Source organism: Amblyomma americanum, chromosome 9 (assembly GCF_052857255.1).
Source record: "Amblyomma americanum isolate KBUSLIRL-KWMA chromosome 9, ASM5285725v1, whole genome shotgun sequence".
Taxonomy (NCBI): domain Eukaryota; kingdom Metazoa; phylum Arthropoda; class Arachnida; order Ixodida; family Ixodidae; genus Amblyomma; species Amblyomma americanum.
In genome coordinates this window covers 25,292,559-25,307,760 of record NC_135505.1, presented here as the reverse complement: position 1 = coordinate 25,307,760, position 15,202 = coordinate 25,292,559, and the positions used below count along the sequence as shown (strand labels likewise).

The window sequence follows — 15,202 nt, the reverse complement described above, 5'->3', positions numbered from 1 at the left end:
ACATTCCGGGGAGTCCGCTTGTCCTATTAAGTGCAAGTATTTGCGCGTGAATGCCACGTTTAAACGTAGTCTACGGATAACGCATGCAATAGGGCGAGGTATTCCGCGAGGAACTGAAAAGGTCATCGTCGGATCTAGCCGTTTAAGGCGGATATGGCGGGTGTCTGGCAGGGCCCAGTACCTAGCCGTCGCCCTCCTCATCAATTCCGAAAGGAGGCAAGTTGTGTCCACTATAGAGAACGGTACAGCTGTACGCAGGCCACTGCTGAAGGCGCTCCTTGCTTCAGCGTCGGCGGTCTCATTTCCATCGAGTCCGCAGTGTCCGGGGATCCACTGAAACACTATACGGTGGCCGTTTCCCTGAGCAAATGATACGAGACTAATGATATCATGAGCCAGAGCTTGGTAGGCTGTGTGGCGTAGGAAGCATCCTAAAATGTGTAGCGCAGGTTTACAGTCGGTGAAAATGCACCACTCCTGAGGCGGTTCTCCGCAGATGTGGCGAATCGATTCCCGAATGCCCACAAGCTCTGCAGCGGTTGAAGTAGACTTGTGTCCCAAAATGAATCTGCGGGTCGTCTGTTGTGCAGGGATTGCGAAAGCTGCTGTTGATGCATTTGCAGACGCAGATCCATCCGTGTAGACGTGCACACATTTGTGGTATTCTGACCAGATGTAGGCAAGTGCGAGTTGCTTCAGTCCACTAACCGGCATCGCAGACTTCTTGATTATGCCAGGGATATGCAGGCAGACTGAAGGCTGAGCCATTACCCATGGGGACTGCAAGGAATGATGCGGCAGGGCATAGTCTCATGGCAATTCGGAGCGATGGAAGCGCAGTGCGCGTGCAAAACTGCTGTCCGGTCGCTCATCAAAAATCTTCGTCAGCGGGTGACAGCGGTGCTGTGTAAGCGCACGTAAATATGCACGAAGTGGTTCGTGTTACAGGTAGACCGATATTGGGCACGCACGAGATTCCTCAATCGTGCCTTTGTTCGAGGCACAACGTGGTAATCCGAGGCATACCTTGAGCGCCTGTGCTTGGACACTCTCTAATGTCCGCAAGCAGGAAATACTCATGTTAGAGAGTACAGGAAGGCTGTAACGAATGTAGCCAATAAAGAGGGTATAGTAAAGTCGAAGCGAGGAGCGCTCCGTTGGGCCCCATTTAATGCCTGCCACAAAGCGAAGCACATGGCAAAAAAGGGTGAGTCTTTTCTTTAGCATGTTTATATGCCTCGACCATGACAGATCGCGGTCAATGATAATGCCCAAAAATCTGTGGTGGGAGACGTATGGTATTGAAACCCCTTGAAGAGTTACCGGGTAGTGGCAGACAGACTTGCGCGTGAATGCGACCACAGCACATTTTTCAGCTGCCAAGTGCAAACCCTGACGCCGTAGGTACCTTGAAGTAGAAGACACGGCACGTTGTAATCTCGCACGCATTTGCGGACGTGTCGAACCCGACGCCCAGATGCAGATATTATCAGCATAGGCACTGATGTGAATGTTAGTGGGAAGTTCATTAACCAGTCCAATCAATGCCACGTTAAATAGGGTTGGGCTAAGAACTCCTCCCTGAGGAACTCCACGGCAAACCTGATGACGGGTAGTCTCCCCATCAGGCGTAGACATGTAAACAGACTGGCCGTTGAGGTAGCTCCCAATCCACGAATACATCCGGCCGCCAACGCCAATGTCGTCAAGGGCATCAAGGATGGCGTCATGAAGTACATTATCGTAGGCCCCTTTCATGTCCAAGAAGACAGCAGCGACGAGTCTGCGACTACGTTTTTCATGTTACACTGTCGATATGAGGTCGATTACGCTGTCAATCGAAGAACGTCCCCTCCGGAACCCGGTCATCTTATCCTGATAGAGAGAATTCTGCTCTAAAAACCATTCGAGCCGCGCCAGCACCATTCGCTCCATAACTTTGCCGACGCAGCTTGCTAGTGCAACTGGCCGGTATGAGGTAAGCTCATAAGGAGGTTTGCCAGGCTTCAAAAGTGCAACCAGGCGGCTGATCTTCCAGTGTTCTGGAATGATTCCGGAAGCCCATGTATCATTGTAGTAACTGAGCAGCACGGTTCGGCCTTCCATGCCAAGGTGAGAGAGGGACGCGTACGAAATCCCGTCAGGACCAGGTGCAGATGGACGCCTACACGAGGAAAGAGCAGCTTCTAGTTCAGGCATTGTGAATAGCATGTCGTAGTGGTCATCTGGTGAAGGTGGTACAAAAGCCTCCAAACTGGTTGATGGTGCCATAGTAGTGCCCACAACCATTTTGCAGAATTCTTCTGCTACCTCTACATTATTACGGCGTTGGTAAATAGACAGGGCATGGAAAGGATAGCGTTCCTGCGGGGGTGAACGCAAGCTCCTGGCTACATATCAAATACGCGACAGTGGTTTGCGAGGGTCCAGCGATGAACAGAACTGCCTCCAACGTTGTCTCCCGAGTCTCGCTAGGTGGCGCTTTATTTGTCGTTGAGCTCGGCGACAAAGGGCAAGATCATACGTGGATTTGGTTCTTCTGTATTTCCTTTCGGCGCGCCGACGGACTGCGCGTAGTCGTTCGAATTCCACGTCAATAGTAGACCCTGGCGTAGGCGCACATATATACCGCGTGGTCTCACTGAGAGAGGACGTAATCAGGCCTTCTATTTTAGATGGTGTTGAGAGGTCCACACAGGAAATCTCCACGGACGACCTAAAGGCAGGCCAGTGTGTATATCGCACGCGAGACGGAGTAGTAGGTGCGTACCACTTGACGCAAACATACGTTAGAATGTGGTCACTCCCATGTGTTTCCACGTCACTGCACCAGCTGACGTAAAACTGGAGACTTGCTGATACAAACGCCAGATCCAAGCAGCTGCTGTACGACGTGCCACGCAGAAACGTAGGTGAACCATCGTTGATATTGATGAAGTTCTGGGAGTGCATAAAGTCAAACAGGTTCCTGCCTCGGTTATTCATAACAGCACTGCCCCACTGAGGGTGATGAGCCTTAAAATCGCCCACTATGATATGAGGAGCTGGACAACTCCGGATGGCTGAATATAGGTACGAAGTATCAATGACATCTCTAGGTGGAATGTAGGCACCGATTATCGAAAAGACCCGTCCTTTTAGCGTGACTGTCAACCAGATGTAATGGTTTGTGTTGTGTGGCTGTAGAACTTGGCGGACGTGCGCAATGTCTTGGCGTATGCAAAATAACACTTTGCTAGTTTCGTCTTCTGTGCGAGACCACAGCAGCACGTAGCCAGAAAGGTGGAAAGGCGACGGCATGTTGGGCTCACATATAACCAGCACAGGGAAGCGGTACTTGTGGACGCGTTGCCGGAAGTCACTCAGACGACCTCGTAGGCCTCGGGCATTCCATTGCACCACTACACTACGGCGCACGTGCATTGGCACAGATGAGGTGGGTTTTGGTTGTGCCATCATGAATTACTGCAACGCCGCCAAGAGCGGCTCAAGTGCTTCCAAAAACTGCACAACAATCTTCGCTGTTGGCGTGTTAATGCCTGAAAGCAGCGCGCGCATTGAACACACAAGCTTTTTTAACATTATGCTCACATCCTGACCTTCGGGCTTGCCAACAGTGTCAGCTGGAGTGGCAACCGGTCTTGGTCTTGCCATGGCGATCTCCTTGGATGGCAGAGCAGGCCATTCAGCATCAGAGGAAGAAGGTAACACAAACGCATCAGACTGAGCTACTGCGGTAACATGGGACACGGCCGCAGACGTCTTGTTATCGTTGTTAGGCTCATGCTGCTGTGCCGGCTGAGCTGATACTTCTTGCGACTGTGGTGCAGGGGGACTAGAAATGTGTGGAACCAAACGCCGCCGCCGGGAGCGATGTTTGCGGCGACGAATACGCGCCGCCGCTTCTTGGTGGGTCGAATTGTCCTTCACCATCTTTTTCAGGATGAGTCTTTCGTTTTGCTGCTTAGTGCAGTCCTTAGCTGTGGCTTCATGGGCACCCGAGCAGTTGGCGCACTTTATAGTCTCCGTCGTGCAGGTGTCATGCTGGTGCATCCCGCCGCATCGACGGCAGGATACCTCATTCTTGCAAACAGCACTCACATGACCTATCTTGTTGCACTGGTGGCACTGAACAGGTTTGGGAACATACAGAGGGACAGGATGCCTCACGCAGCCCACCTTGACGTGGGATGGCAGAGCGTCAGTTTCAAAAACTAGTTTGACACACTTGGAGCGCCCGAAACGATGAATGTCAACAATCCGGGCCGTAGATTTAATCAGCGACCAGAGGTCCTTGTCAGCTATCTCCGGGTCAACATCAGTGATAACTCCAGTGGTTGTCCGCTTCCCGTAAGCAACGTAGGAGCGGACCGCCATGCCACCGAGGACGCTAGTTTCTTTCAGCTTGTCTACTGATGCCTGAGATGTAACACAGAGCCGCAGAAGACGACAGTTTGTGCACTCTTGCACTCGGTTAGACTCCTGCACCGAGAGCGCTAGTGCCAGGTTCAGAGTAGCCAGGTTGTGCTATTAATAGCCAAATTGGCCGACTTTTTGCTCGAGTCGGCGTAAACGTTTTCTTTTGGCTAAGTGGCTATTTTCAGGCTACATTCTATTTTTGGCCTACACCGTTTCTCGGCTTTGTGTAAGCGATCTATGCTTCTGCGGAGAGGCTCTTTAATTCCTGTTAGCTGATAGCAAACTTTACATGAAATATTGTGTCCTGTGTAGGTAGCCCAACAGCCTTTACACAAGAATTAAGGCAGAAAATGTGCACTTCTAAAGCGGGTGTGCCTTTCCCAGAGCTATAGCCTGTAATCAGGCGATCGGTGTGACTGACCTGGCGATCGACATTGACTGCCTCGTATATAATGTACTTTAATTCTTGCACGCGAAATTTTCAGATAGATCTCGCATTTTCCAAAAAGGCAGCAAGAGTAGAGAGAAACGTGTGCCACCATCACCTCGGGCCATGTCCCTAATAATTATTCTGGGCATATGTCGGCAGTGCTGGACATCTTGTGGTGGCTCTGCATTGCACATGCCTCGCGATGAATCGTGAATCAATGGGCTGCACTGGAAGCCCACTATGATGCAATGAAAAGTAGAGAACGCTGCTATGCAGCAAGACTACATATTAAGCAAAATGTACACTGATGAGCAAAATTTACTTTTTTTTAATTTCAAGCCCAGTTATTGGTGAATTTCAGCGAATGAACAAACTCTTTCAGTGCTAGGCACCGGTTCCTGTCGGGCTATAAGAGAAATTTATTTCTTTTGTGAATACGTTAATGGCAAGAGTAAAATGCCTGGAGATACTCAGAATGACATCGCCGAATGGACGCAGCACATATCACATCTCGTGGCATGCTGCCTGGGAGTACTTTTTCTCGACAACCTCGAAACGTCTCCTCTCAGAATCTCTGACATACGTTTTCTGTTGGATAGGCGCCGCAACTTTATTTTTGCGTGCATTAAAAGTGAGCTGAAGAGGCTTCCTGCGAACCTAAAGCTTCTGAGCGACCTGAACCATCCAGAACCAAAGAAAGTTAAGAACTCTTTGAATTTTTTTCCATCGCTCATTCGGTTCTTTTAAAGTGAAAAATTCAATTGAAGCGAAAGAATTTTAGTATCGCTTGCTCAAAACGAAAGTCGTCGATCTACCAGAAGATACCCTGTTCAAAATGAATTGTGGGTAAGCGTGAGAAATGCAAAAAATTTTGCCCTGGTATAGCCGATGTTCACTGATGTCTGAGCTGGCACTCTCTTTGTTGTCACTAACCTTATCAAAGGCCGCCGTCGAATGAGTGTGCAGCCAGGCCTCGCTGACTAAAACCGGCCTGCGAAATAGAATCTCTTACTAAACTATCTAAGCGCACCTCCACGTGAAGTTAGGCCTGACCAGGAATGGAGGCTTCTACAAAGCTTTTAAAACGACCAAGAATTTGTGTCCCGTTTAAGCTCTAACATTTTGCATGTGCCAAGCAGTTCGACTTCGAAATCAGCTTATGATGCCCGAGATCCGACTCTGGCCTCCTTTCTTCTGCCTATTGTGGTCGATTTTGTGCTAGCCGCTACCTGTACTAGATTTTGTCTTGTGTTTTGTATATTTTGTTGTGTTCAGTGAAGCGGTCGTGAGCTGCAACTATGCTGCATGGCTGAATGCATACAATTACTCCCCAAGTTTACTGAGCGGTGATATTTGTGTGCTGTTCTTATCACGATTTTTTATGCTTTGAAAAAAAAAACATTGTCGGTGGTTCAGCACTCGTTAAGCCTGGTGTGACGCGATAGCTTCAGCTGGCCGAGTGTAACTTGGTCATGTGACCAACCACGTGACGAATCACGTGATCAGCCACGGCGCCGCGCCGCCGGCAGCTGCTCCGCACCACGTGACCAACCACGTGACAGCGTGGCGGTGCAGCCACAGGGTGGCAGCGCAGCCATACTGTGGTGGTGGTGGAAACATTTATTGCCAAATAGAGGGGGGAGCAAACCCCCTAACATGGCACGAGGCAACCCTTTTTAACGATTGGTCTGCGCTTGAAGATTTTCCGCCATGAACATACCCGACCAGACGGGTTTCCGTCGAACCCTGGATTTCAACCCTTAGGGGGCTTTCGTTACAGGGCAGAGGATAGCCCTTAGAGGGCTATCCGCTTCAGGGCGTCGGTAATTATCCGGCGCTGGTCAGCAGCAGCGGAGCTGGCCAGGAGAGTCTGCCAGTATGACTCCGCCGTGGTGGGGGAGGGAGGGTGTGGGAAGGCAGGACATGTGAGGTGGAGATGAAGGAAGTCTCCCGGTTTCCCGCAGAGCTTACAAGAAGAAAGGAATTGATCGGGGTAGCGGGCATGAAGAGAATAATGTAGGGTGCAGTTTGGGTGTGGAGTCGGCGCCAGTGGGAGGCCTGGATTAAGGTTAGGGAGAGAGCCGGCGGTGCGTAAACGCGCCGGGTATCTCGGTAGTAGGCAAGAATATCTTTGAACGTAAGCTGACGTTCCTGGGATGGCGGAAGAGGTCCAGCTCCGGCCCGGAAAGTGAGACCTCGGGTGAGAGTGTGGACCTCCTCGTTACCCAGAAGGCATGCGTGTGCGAAGGTCCAGATAAGGGTTACGGGGTGGGTGGGGTGCCAGAAGCGTAGAAGCCGCAGTGCGGGATATCAAGCCTTTGGCGAAATTGGATAGGGCGAATTTCGAGTCCGAGATAATTATGGTGGCATAGGTGGAGGTGAGACCGAGTGAAATGGCCGCTTCCTCTGTAATTTCCGATGAGTCTGTGGTGACGGATCCTGATGCGATTAGTCGGGCCTGAAAATTAGCGACGGCGAGAACCATGTGGGAGCCCGACGAGTACGCTGCCGCGTCCACGTAGGCTACCTCGGGACTGCTGCCGTAGAGCTTGTGCAGGGCTTTGGCGCGGGCATTCCTGCGTTCTCCGTCGTGCTCGGGGTGCAGGTTCTTAGGGATTAGAAGGATGATGAGATGGGAGCGTAGGTCTGGAGGTAGGGGAGTCCCCTCGGTAGGATGGGTGATCGGGGTGGTGCCTAGCTGACAGAGTAGAGTGCGGCCTGCCGCGGTACTCGACAAGCCAGTCAGCTGTCCTATTAGGGTTGCTACTGCCAGCTCCTCAAACGCGTTGTGGGTACCGAGGTTGAGGAGCCGGGTAGTAGAGGTGCTGGAAGGTAGGCGGAGGGCAACCTTGGTGCAGCTCCTGAGGAGCGCGTTGATGCGGTCCCGCTCCTTCTGTTTTAGGGGGAGGTAGGGGAATTAGTACGCCGTGCGGCTGGTGATGTAAGCTTGGGTGAGGCGGAGAGTGTTCCGCTCTCGCAGACCCGCGCGCCGGTTCGCCACGCGCCGAATGAGACGGGTGGCTTGCTGGGCTTGGGTCTGGAGAGTTTGGATGGCGTTGCCTTGCGCGCCATGCGATTGAAGGACGAAGCCCAGGATGCGAATCTTGGAGACTAGGGGAATGGGGTGGTTTCCTAGAGTCAGCGAGATGAGAGGGTTGGCGGGGTCGTGCGGCCTGGGGCGGTAGAAGTAGAGTTCTGATATATGAGACAGATACTGGGCCATTTCCTTCCCCCAAAAAACCAATTAATATTATTATTATTAGAAGGGGAGCAGGCCATGCCGCGCGCGCGAGCGTATGAGTCGATGATGTTCAGGGCCGACTGTAGGTTGTGTTCCATGTCGGCATCACTGCCTCTATTAGCCCAGATAGTGATGTCGTCAGCATAGAGGCTGAAATGTATGTCGGGTATTTGGGCGTGTTGGTGGGGGAGTTGGAGAAGGGCTATATTAAAGAGGATAGGAGACAGTACAGCACCCTGAGGGGTTCCCCGTGCTCCCAGTGAGACACCGGACAGCCGGTGGTCGCCCATGGTGAGGGTGGCTGTTCGTTCGGAGAGAAAATCGCGGACGTAATTGTACATCCGTGGGCCTGCGCCTAGGACGTGAAGGCCTTCTAGGATGGCTGCGTGGCTAACGTTATCGAGAGCTTTTGCTAGGTCGACCCCGAGGATAGACTCTGTGTCGCCCGCGGGGTAGTCAAGGATGTGGTGCTTGAGCTGTAGAAAGACGTCCTGGGTGGACAAGCCCGGGCGCAAACCAAACATGCACGAAGGCATACGGTTGTTGTTCTCCAAATACCGGCTGAGCCGGGTCTGGAGAACGCGCTTCATGAGCTTGCCCACACACGACGTAAGAGCGATGGGATGGAGGTTAGCGGAGAGAAGTGGTTTGCCCGATTTGGGAATAAACACTACTTTGGCGTCTTTCCACTGAGGTGGGAGGGCGCCGCGCAGCCAGCATTTGTTGAAGTAGTCGGTTAGGGCTTTGACGGAGGGGGAATCAAGGTTACGGAGTGCCTTGTTGGGCACTCCGTCGGGGCCAGGAGCTGAGGACGCGTTGATGCTCTGGAGTTCTGCCCTCACTTCCGCCTCGGTGATTGGTTGGTCGAGAAGGTCGTTGGGGGAGCCTGTGTAGTCAGGGTGGTCTGCAGAGGGATATGCCGGGAAGTAGAGATGACGAAGCTCCTCGAGAAGTTCCTACCACAGGGTTGTGCGCAGCCACGCTGAAGGCTCGAAATGCCACCGTAATGCAGCTGTCGCTACAAAAAGGTTTTGTGGTGAAGACCACGTTTGCCTAATTGCTTAATCGTGAATTCGCTTGCATGTGAGCTTTTCTTGACTCCCAATAGTAATACGTAGATATACTTGCGGAAAATAATTTCATTTGGCTAAGAAGTTGCCTACAAGAAGAGGATTTGAGGCTAATCCGCCTTTTTCCTATTCCGGTGCTGCCACCTCGCGTACAACGTTGGAAGCTCACTGGAAGGGTACTGTGCGCCCAACCCAGCCGGACTGAGTGCCGCTGCGGAGCACGTTTTGTTGGAATCTGTCAACGATGGCGTGTCCTGGGCAGCACCTGGTACCTGGAGGATTTCTAGGATTGACTGATGGCTCGGTGCGAAGTCCGAAGCAGGCTGCTGTGCCCACCGAGGAGCAAATTCTTCAGTATCTCCGGTCATCCGGCATGCGATGCGAACGCCAGCTGAGCAAGGGCCGCCGATTCAGAGATGAAGGCTACATTCGGAACATAATGTTCAATGAAATATCCCCGATAAGTGAGGTTGGCGTTTTCCGCTGTGTATGCCTGCCATCCATTAAAAGGTGGATACTACATCGTGCACGCCGTAGCACAGAAAACGGCTGGGGACAACAGTTTTCACAAGCAATCGTTGTGCTCAAGCGCTGCCGAATAGCTACACGAGCTGTAAAAGCACAAGCGTACTCGCAACATGGCAGCTCTGCTAGAATTTCACTTTATTTTACCACAGCACACCGCTGAATAGGTTAAACAAGCATGCGCGTCCATAAAGACGAGCGCGAGAGGCGCACATTGAGCCATTCCGGCGATACCACGCAGAGCTCTTCATCATGGATATGATGCGAACACACGCATAACGTACCTTCTTCTTCTGCCTCTTAATACATGATGACACATACCCACACCGGGGGATTGGCCAGGGTGTAGTGGGATAAACAAGGAAGTTTCAATAGGAGATTATGACAAATTTCTGGCACCAAGCATGAATGCTCTCGTAGCTTCTTTTTCGTTGTTCGCTCCATCGCGCGTTGAAAGCGGCTCGCAGCACTTGCCCATTCGGCCTTCTTTCTTGAGAAAGCAAAAAGCGTCGGAACGAAGTCTGGGTGCCGCAGTGACATTCGAGGCCTTCCTGGCCATGAATAAAACCTTTCGTGATAGACTGCACATGCATTTAAACGCAGTACCTCGTCCGTACCTGCAACAAAGTGATTCCCGCACAGTCTTGACGTGCTTGACGGTGCCCAAGGGCGGCCACGATCGTCGAGCCGGCGAACTGCTTTTATCCACGCTTTGCGTCGAAGGCGGTCCCGGGAAGCGTTCGGAAAGGGAAAATATCCGAGTTTGCTTCTCTTTACATATTTGGCATTGCAGTCGTATGTAACACATGTCGTATGCATCGCGAAATGCGTCGCGCTGAACGCCCGACGGCTGCAGCAACGCACCCCGCGTAAGAAGCCGGTTTGTTTACACTTCCACGGCCGGTCTCGAGTGGAGCGCGCGACCCTTCCAATATGTTTCGCTACACTGCCGCCAGGGGATGGGCGCATGCGCAGTCGCGTCGTGAAAAAGGCGGATTCTGGGCTACTTCAAGTTTTCCCTTTCGGTTACATTTGGGCTACTGCGGAGGCTAATTTGGCTGTAGTTGGAGTTATCTGGCAATACTGGTCAAGCTACATAGGCGCCGGAAGAACTGCCTTAAGGCGCGCTCACACTAGCGGGAAGCTTCCCGCAGCGGCACAGCGTCAACGTCGACGCTGCCTCGCAGCTCCTCGGAATGACGCTCACACTGCGTGCGTTTTCTCGCTGCGGTTGTCTTGGAATGTAGAGAGAGGAGGCGCTGAGGGAGGACCCGAACGAGCAGAAAGAGAAGGGGATAGTCACGTGACACCATAGAAGACTGGAAAGCACGCCCTTTTCTCGCGTCGTCGTCTTGATCGTCTGCTAGCTCTCCTCCCGTCGCCCTTTTTGTCTCGAGCATGGCTGGTTCGAACGACGAGCTGTTGGCTACAGTAATCGTGCTTATACTTGTTTGTTCGCTGCTTCTGCACCGTCGCTTCTGCACCGTCTCAAGTCGCATGTTCATGCTGGCAAAGCAGCCGCCGAGTGCCCGGCCGGCCGGACGGCCGGTCGGACGCACGCAGCCTCCTGGCGCGTTCACACTTGGACATTCGGCGGCAAGAGCAAGCGAAATCCGCTGCCGCCGAAAAGCTGCATCGTTCACACTTCCCGGCCACCGCATCGCCGCTGTGTGTCGTCTGCTCACGGCGTACACAGATGTGGCAAGAGGTTAATCGATGCTGTCTACATCCCAAAACCGTATGCACGCTTGCGTACGCTGAATGCAGCTATTTTGTCGGATGTTACGCCATTTATAACATTCTCACATTTTAAACGCCTAGTGGCGCCATCTGGTGGTTAGGAGAGGAACCATTGTTGAACAAACCGACGCCCTTCTTAATCCTAAAAGGCGAAGAATCGTCACCCGAAATAAAAATTAAAGCATATTTATCGCTCAAACGTTTTCTTATGGGCGAGATAAGACAAATCTAAAGAGCCCTAGCTCTTTTATGACCAGTAAACGCGCTAAAAAAGGCAGTAACAGCGACGAATTCAGTCCGAAGCGAGGCGTCCTGCATCGAAGGGCGCCGCCATGTTTGTCGCCGCGGGTACTCGCTTTCCTATTGGCTGACGAGATTCGGCGGATTTTTTTCCGGCGGCAGAATTCGGTCCTGGACCGATCGGCCTTTCCGCTGGGTATTCCGGCGGAATCTCTGCCGCGGCAGCGGATTCCGCTCGCTCTCGCCGCCGAATGTCCAAGTGTGAACGCGCCATGAACGCGCCATCCGCCTCCGCCGACGGGGTCACTGAACTGGGACCGACGTCACGGTTCACGGTCGGCGCGCATTGGCTGTTCTCGTCAGCGGCACGGGAAAAATAGGTACCGGACCCATCGTTCTGCGGGACGGCACAGGAGGCTGTCTGCGGGAGAAAAACCGGCTTGTGCGGGAAGTGGCGCGCGGAAAACGTCCTGCGTTGCGCGTTTTCCCGCTAATGTGAGCGCGCCTTTAGCACGACAGATGCCTAACGCAGAGTTCCAATGCACCGAAGAGTCAGGATATCCCAGTATAGTCGCGGTAAAAGCACTGCTTTGGCATCGGCGAAAACTTCAGTTTGGGACATGGGACAGGTCTTTGCCCTGCAGTGGGCGCAGTGAGGCTGGTGATGATGAAGATAAGCGACACACCTTTGCGTCTGTGGAGAGGGCTCGCTACCAGCCCAATTGCTTGCAGCGTTAAAAGCCTCCTAGACAAGAACGAAGCGCCGTTAGGAAACATGAGGCTCGTCAGGACTTCGAACTTATTGCAAGTAAGTGAGGTATGGGAAGGTTATTCAGTAGAAAGGGTTGAACATTTCAGTTAAACTGCTAGCTCTCACATTCGCCGCATTATGGGATCAATATATTTAAATATATTTCTCCCCTCCCCGGCCTAGGGCCCACCTTAGGGTCCAGAGAAAATAAATAACGAGGGTGCCGTGCGCTAGATCTCTGGTTGTCCTTCATCAATTCCGAGTCCATTTTAGATGCTCACTGCGTGCTTCGGATGCTTTGTCCTCCGGAGCTCGATCGATGGATGCGGCTGAACCCCTGAAATCAGGCTGTGGCTCTAGCCACGTAGCCATGAATTGTGAAATTTTACTCTTGTCTTGATTTTAGCCCCCAATCAGATAACCTTCGTTTGGTTACTTCTACCCGCTTAAAATCTACCTTCCCTTCACTGTCCTTAAACCCCAATGCCTTGGATAAATCAGCCCCGCTGCTTTCCACTGTTGGAGTGAAGCCCTTTACAGAAAAGTATCAAGTGTTCAGCCGTTTCCTCCTTCTCTCCGCACGCAACACACAACGTGTCTATCTCGTTGTACCTTACTCTATATGCCTTGGTCCGCAAAACTCCCGCCCTGGCCTCAAACAACAAAGAGCTTCCCCTACAATTATCCCACCTACAATTATCTATTAGCTCACTGTGGAGAGATAGCGCCGTCCGTCGGAGCTCCTGATAACCACGTGCTGCCTGCCAGGTCTGCCGAAGAGCTGGTTGTGGCGGCGTCCGAGGCGGTGCCGGGCAAGCTGTTCCCCTTCGTGCCCACCTACCACGACGCCTTCCTGCCCAAGGTGCCTGCCGTGGCCGTGCGCAAGGGGTTCTTTGCCGCCGACGTCGACCTGCTCATCGGCGTCACTTCGGACGAGGGCGCTATGGCGCTCGCGTGGCCGCAGCCTAGGCTGCATCTGCTGGCCGAGAACCTGGACCACATCGACCGAGCGGCGCTCCACGAGGAACTGCTGCAGGTGAGCCGAGCGCGGAATGTTTTGGTCCGGTACAGCACGGAATGATATGTCACGGCTGGGTATGGCACCACAGGATTTGGTGGGGTATGATACACGGGGTCTAACGTCCCGGATTTTGTATTGTCTCGTATCTGTGCTTTTTCACGGGAAACATCAGCAGTGCCTCATTCATATTTCCGAGCCAGTTTTTAAGCTATCGATAGAAGCTAGTCGAAAGATAAACGAGCTGTGATGCTACTGGATCGCAGCATCTTGGCATGCTGCCGAGGTCTGCAGAGCTGCAAGAAAAGCTAGCTATTTCAAATAAAATGATCTTGAGAAAGAAGGCAAGTGGCAATCGGGAGGTCTCACGCGCGTATTTCTTCATCGAAGCATGGAAATCTGGTGCGCGTTATAATCGAAGTCACTGCACTTTTTTTTTCTGACCTTGAAAAACGCGCGCTTTACATTCAAGGGCCCGTTAGAATCGACTAAATGCGGTATGCGAATTTCGTCACCGTCAGAGCATAGCGAATGTCCGATACTTCAGCTAGCAGTCGGAATATGGTGGTTGATGGACTGATAACTGCCAAGAAACTGATGCAAACACACAAAGAAGTCGCAACAGAAGCTATGGCAAATGTGAGGTATAGTGGTGTAGCATTCCATTCTTGGGTGACTTGACCGTCCCCGTAGTTTTTCTGTTACCTCACAGCCAGGGGCGCATTAATACGCTCGTGTGAAGATATAAACTAGTTCCTTTCGTCCATCGTAGGTGCCGCTCAACTGAATAGTGTAACAGACTGACGCGTGAGTCACACTGCACAGAATCAAACCCCTTTATTGAAAGACTACCACTGCTTAAATAGCTACGGCGGTGGACAGTTATCAGCACACCCGGTGATAGCAACACAGATACAAAACTGGCGCATGTTCTCTTGTGGCACACCTATGTCACAGCCCGTGATTGTATGATTTATTAAAAGTACACTAAAAGGCATCTGCCGCACGGCGTTCATCGGCCGCCCATAGCTCAACACAATCACCAGTAGTCACTCACAAAAGTTTGATCAACATAGCGGCTCACTCAGACTCGCAGTCAAAGAGGTCCAGGCTTACTCAAACTCATGAACTCAAACTCATTTAACCCAAAACTCACCTGATCTCACTAGGACTCGCGACTCATCCGGGCTTACTCGCTCATTTCGGCTCACGGCTCATTTGGGCTCTTTGCAACTCACATCGGCATGGGGACGTAATAGGGGCGTGTGAAACAAGAGCGACAAGGGACTGCTGTCTACCGAGGCACGTCCCTCATAACCGCGTAGGCTATAGAGGGACAAAACGGCGTCTTCCTCGCTTCCATCTCCTTCTTCGGTCACCCTAGCCCTCAGGCGTCCATGGTCGCCGCAATAATCTTTGCTCCCTTCCACTTTCAGCAAATGGGGGGGGGGGGGGGGGGGGACAAAACTAAGCGCATATCGTCGTCGTAGATAAACTCAGATGATCTGAGTTATTAGTTCCAACTCTCAAGTCAGGTTATTAATTGAATTTGAGTCCGGGCTTTACTCACAACCCGGATCATCTTAATGTGAACCTGAGTGAGCCCTAGTGAGTCGACTCATGAATGACACCGCCAACCTATGCCCCGCACTATGCGGCGAACGGCAGCAGAATTCCTCTGCCATCTCCACAGCTTCGCGCGCTACGTGCTCTAACAGGTAGCCTCTCGCTCAATGTGTTCCAAGTCGTCATCTTTCAAGATATGTAT

At 52.1% G+C, this 15,202-nt stretch overlaps 1 protein-coding gene across 2 annotated transcripts in view; it reads left to right on the top strand.

Moving 5' to 3' along the window:
* Nucleotides 1–15,202, top strand: part of LOC144105589 (acetylcholinesterase-like) — a 125,712-nt gene that overhangs the window by 63,460 nt on the left and 47,050 nt on the right. For both annotated transcript variants that reach the window (XM_077638708.1, XM_077638709.1), the window contains one exon: nucleotides 13,185–13,452. In XM_077638708.1, the coding sequence (XP_077494834.1) occupies nucleotides 13,185–13,452 (268 nt within the window). The remainder of the gene's footprint in view (nucleotides 1–13,184; nucleotides 13,453–15,202) is intronic.